Source organism: Neoarius graeffei, chromosome 4, assembly GCF_027579695.1.
Source record: "Neoarius graeffei isolate fNeoGra1 chromosome 4, fNeoGra1.pri, whole genome shotgun sequence".
NCBI classification, from domain to species: Eukaryota; Metazoa; Chordata; class Actinopteri; order Siluriformes; family Ariidae; genus Neoarius; species Neoarius graeffei.
In genome coordinates, this window is record NC_083572.1 from 34,115,467 (window position 1) to 34,118,658 (window position 3,192).

A 3,192-nucleotide genomic window follows, 5' to 3' on the forward strand; every position below is an offset into this window, starting at 1 on the left:
AAGCATATTATCAGCCCCTTAAAGGGCCCCATGGCAGTGCTGGGCCCCTAGAATTGTTCTAACCTTTCCCCCCCTGGCGGCGCCCATGCCCACAGGCCTGGACCAGCAGGAAAAATGTGAGGAGAGTGAGTGAATTAGCAACACTTTCCCTTCCCTCTGTATCATGGCTGAAGTGTCCTTGAGCAAGGCACCTTACTCCCAAATGCTCCCCAGGCACTGTAGCCTACTGCTCTGGGTATGTGTGTGCTCACTGTTCACTTGTGTGCACACGTGTGTGTTCACTGTTTCAGATGGGTTAAATGCAGAGGAGGAATTTCACTGTACTTGTGTACGTGCAACAAAAAGGCTTTTTCAAAAACAGGAAAGGGAAAATAAGGTCATTACAAAGTGGTTGATAATCCAGTTGATTTTTTGAGGGGGAAAACTAAATGATGTATAGCAAATTACACATCACTTACGTATGTACAGTCACTGTGTGGGTAATAGTTGTATGTAAAGTTAATAATCATGATTTGCAAGCTTTCATTTATCACTTTTTTTGTATTATCTATATTTTAATCTATATTATGTTCTATATTAACTTTTTTGTTGCATTTCGCAAACCATAACTGTTACTACTCTGCTCACCTTATTAATGTATAGTATCTACAGTTAATGTGCATGTTTTAAATGTATTCTTATAGCAGCAAAGAAGAAAGAAGAGGAGGACGATGATGACATGAAGGACCTGGAGGCTTGGGCAGCCAATTAATACCTGCTGTTGGTCACAAAAAGATACTCCATCACATGTAAACAGTTGCAAGTGGCTGAACCAGACACATTTGGTGGTTTTAGTTTTGAAATTTTTTAGACTGGTGAATATGACAAAAATAAAAAAATGCTGAAACTATGAAATACTAATAGGAAAGATGGTAATACTCAGAATGCATCCTGCCAGACTTTAAGAATTTCAGAACAAGTTTTATTATTTATCAAGCATGACATAGTTGAAACTTGAGAGACTGGGTTGGCCAAATATAATATATGTAATTTTTTTTTCCTACCCATATGCATAACAAGGCTACAGTTATCCTTATAAATAAGAACCCCTTTGTTTTGGGAAAGGAGGATCCAGAGGGAAGTTTGTTTGATTACCATCTCAATTTTTAATCAACATTTAAGAATTTTAAATGCCCCTAATTCAGACTCATGCAATTTTATATCATGTATGATTTAACTGTTTAACCAACATTGTAAAAGCCTTGGCTTCCTATCTGGTGACTTTAATTGTATAATGGATGCCACTTTAGATAAATCATCCTCTGCTAAGATATCTATAATCCTAAATCAAGTGTACTTAAGTTTATGTACAGACGTTGGGTTTGTGGATGTATGGCAACAAACCCTACAATGAGATTATACATTTTATTCATATCCATATAACTTTGTACTCTAAACTCTATTTCTTCATTCCCAATAACTTTATGTCAAAGTCCAAGATTGTTTGTTTTATAGATTTTATTGTCCTGTCTGGTCATGCCTCTCTACAGTTACATGTAGTCCCACCATCTCGTATACCTAAAACTCCAGTTTGGAAATTCAATACAGCAATTGTAAATAGTGATTCCTCCTGTACATTTGTTCAGGAAAATGTATTTTAATTCTGGCTTGATAAAAATCCCCAGTGTCTCCAGCTACTGTATGGGAATGTAGCTATAGCCACCCACATGGTCATCTTATTTCTTACACATCAGAATAAAGTTAAGAAGTTAATAAAGTCAAATCTTAAGAAGTAAAAGGTTTGACATGCTGCTAAAGAAAAAGGAGAGCTGCTTGAAGCTAACAGAGCTTGGAAATCTATTTTCCTCCAAAACACTAGGGGGCAAAATTTCTGAGATTTATTCATGACTTTTGTATTCAGACTCCATCTTAGAATACCTTAAATGCAATATGGAAACATGAGCTGGAGATGACTGTTAATCCTGCAGATTGGAATGATGTTTGTAATGGAATTTTTCCCAAGTGTATTTCAATCTCCATATATGAACAAAATGTTTTGTTTTTGTTTTTTCCCTCCATAGGACATTTTACACCAGTTTCCTAATACCTCAAATCTCTGTTATAAATGTAAATCTCATATAGTACACTTTTTTTTTTCTATTTGTTTTGGTCCTGTGACTTTAAACAGAAGTTCTGGAAAAAAGTTCATTCTGTGATCCAAGATATTATTGAGGAGCAATTTGTCTCCCATCATTTATCTACTGAATCATCTCTGATGATATTTTTACAGTGGACATCAGATCTATGCTTATCGTTCTCTTCTATTTGGCCAAAAAAAATTATTTTGCTTCTTTGGTCTACCCCTCCTGTCCCGACTGTCTACATGTGGGCATCACAGATATCAGCCCTTCTCCCAATAAAACGAACATCTGAATCACAAATCGGGCAAATTCTTGAGACATTAGAGTACTTTGTGTTCTTATTTGCAAAGACCTGTAGAGTAAATGTCATTTGTTTTGTTTGCATTTCTATGTTGTAGCATTGTGGGATGGGGAGGGGACAGGGAGATTCTATTTTATTTTTTATATCATTATTTAGCTACTATTATTACTTTGATTGGAACATTTTGGTTTGTTTTAGTTTATTTATGATGTGCATTAGTTTGTTGAAATACCAGTAAAATTATTTTAAAAAAGCACTGAATTTTTCTTGAAGTGTTTTGTAACAACTTTTGAAACATGCATTGTGAATAACACTTTTCTGATATGCTTGTCTAAGCATGAATCTGAATGACTGACTGATATTTAATGCTACAAATGATCTCATGATTTATGAGAGCGTTCTAGATTCACAAGGAATAATGTTTGCTTTAAGTATGAATGTGTGTTGCAAAAGTGTGTAAAGTATGCCTCTGGGGATACAGATTTATTTAATATTTTATTTTTGCAGTGTGTGTTATGCCTCTGGGTTCATCCTGGTACATCTGGTTATGTTTTTCTTAGGATTTCTCTTGTTCAAGTAAATTTATAAGCAGTAATTTATGTGACACTTGTATGGCATTAATATTTATTGACAGTGTTTATGTGCAAAACTATTCATTTTTTGCTGGTAAATGCAGCGGTCTTCTTTCCCATTTTATAGCCACCCCATTTTGCATTCTCTTGACATGCCTTTCCTTTTATACATGCCTAAAGTAAAGGTTTTGTGAAATGA

The 3,192-nt window shown here is 35.0% G+C and overlaps 1 protein-coding gene across 1 annotated transcript in view; it reads left to right on the plus strand.

Moving 5' to 3' along the window:
- Nucleotides 1–3,192, plus strand: part of LOC132884354 (charged multivesicular body protein 4b) — a 104,808-nt gene extending 101,616 nt beyond the window's left edge. Inside the window, exon 5 of the mRNA XM_060918199.1 lies at nt 684–3,192. Coding sequence (XP_060774182.1) covers nt 684–751 — 68 coding nt within the window. The 3' untranslated portion in view covers nt 752–3,192. The remainder of the gene's footprint in view (nt 1–683) is intronic.